Source organism: Colobus angolensis, unplaced genomic scaffold (genome assembly GCF_000951035.1).
Source record: "Colobus angolensis palliatus isolate OR3802 unplaced genomic scaffold, Cang.pa_1.0 Scaffold601, whole genome shotgun sequence".
NCBI lineage: Eukaryota > Metazoa > Chordata > Mammalia > Primates > Cercopithecidae > Colobus > Colobus angolensis.
In genome coordinates this window covers 24144-25556 of record NW_012119611.1, presented here as the reverse complement: position 1 = coordinate 25556, position 1413 = coordinate 24144, and the positions used below count along the sequence as shown (strand labels likewise).

At 51.7% G+C, this 1413-nt stretch overlaps 1 protein-coding gene across 1 annotated transcript; it reads right to left on the bottom strand.

The window, feature by feature from the left end:
- Positions 1–62: 62 nt before the first annotated feature.
- LOC105527013 (histone H2A-Bbd type 2/3-like) lies at positions 63–654 on the bottom strand. The gene has a single exon (XM_011963192.1). The coding sequence runs from the start codon at positions 583–585 to the stop codon at positions 238–240; it is 348 nt and encodes a 115-aa protein (XP_011818582.1). The 5' UTR covers positions 586–654; the 3' UTR covers positions 63–237.
- Positions 655–1413: the final 759 nt, after the last annotated feature.

Genomic DNA, 1413 nt, shown 5'->3' with positions numbered 1-1413 from the left:
TACCCCCCACCCATCTCACCGCCCACCCCCACCCCAAGGCAAAGTGACTGAAGCAGGCAGGTGGGTTCCTTTAAACATTTTATTGACAGAATTAATGAAGGCCCGAGACTTTGGGGCCCGGGTGGTGGGGGGTGTTTAAGGCCGGGGGTTCGGGCCGACGGATTTGAGGCCGGGGAGTTTGGGGCTGGGTGGGTGGACGAGTGGACCTGCCAGGTCCCAGGGCCCGGGCGTCAGAAGCTAGTCCCCGCCGGGGGGCACTTGAGAGAAAGTGGTTGTATCAAAGAGGGTGCTCAGCAGGCTGTTGTTGTGAACCGCCATGTCCAGTAGCAGTGGAGTGATGTTCCTCTCTCCGTTGTTCTGGGCCGCGTTCCCCGCCAGCTCCAGGACCTTGGCCCTCAGGTACTCGATAACCGCAGCGAGGTAGACCGGCGCCGTGGGACTCAGGCGCTGAGCGTAGTGGCCCTCCCGTAGACGGCGCTCCACCTGGCTCACCGAAAACGAAAGCTCCGCTCGGACAGTGCGAGAGCAGGTCCGCCCCCGGCCGCCAGCCCCGGAGGACCGGCGATGGCTCTTCCTCCCCGACATGCTGGGTGTTGAGGGTGCTATCTCAGCTTGCCCTAGCTAGACAAGACGGCTCTCAAGATGACAGTTACCGCGTCCTAGCGACCAGGCCCAGCCCCTCATAAATGAAGGATGGACTAGGTAAAAAAAGTCTTTCCCCTACCAGCCTAACATAAATTCAAATGCCTGTTGAGCTGCTCTTTAGGTTCCTCTTTGTTTTTTGACACCTGAGGGTCAATTTCCACCGTAAGTTCATCATATGTGCATTCAAAGGAATATTTATTAAATTTTATCCTGCCTTTTAAAAGGTGCTTTGTAACAGGAGGGTTTTCAGGTTATGTAGTGTGCCCTGTTTTCAGAAATGGAAATTAATTTCCCCTTTAAAACTCCCAGAGCACTAAGAAGCTCCCACAAATTTTCTGGAAGAGGAATGTGATGGTGGGGAAGACTTTTCATGAATATGTAGCCTCAAAGAAAGATTGGTGCTTTAGGGTGCCAGACACTCAATGACAGCTTAAGATAAGTGAGGAAGGGCCTAGGAGTTGAAAGAGCCCTAATCGCTCAAAGCCACATGTCACAAGAAATTTTGGGAAGAAGAGCCACTTTATGAGCTGGTTACCTTCATGGATTTTTCTTCCCTAGGCTCAGAAGTGGAAAAATATGAAGATCCATTGCTGATGGGAATCCTGCCCTAAGCAAATGGTGGTGAGACATGGCTGCTTTTAGTGCATTTATTATATGTGACCATTTAAAAGCAGGTACTGAAGGCTGCGGAAGAGTCACGAGGTGGTACTCAAAATATGGTTATATAGGTAACTGGGTGTGGCTCTTCCCTGAGGCACAAAGAACTGA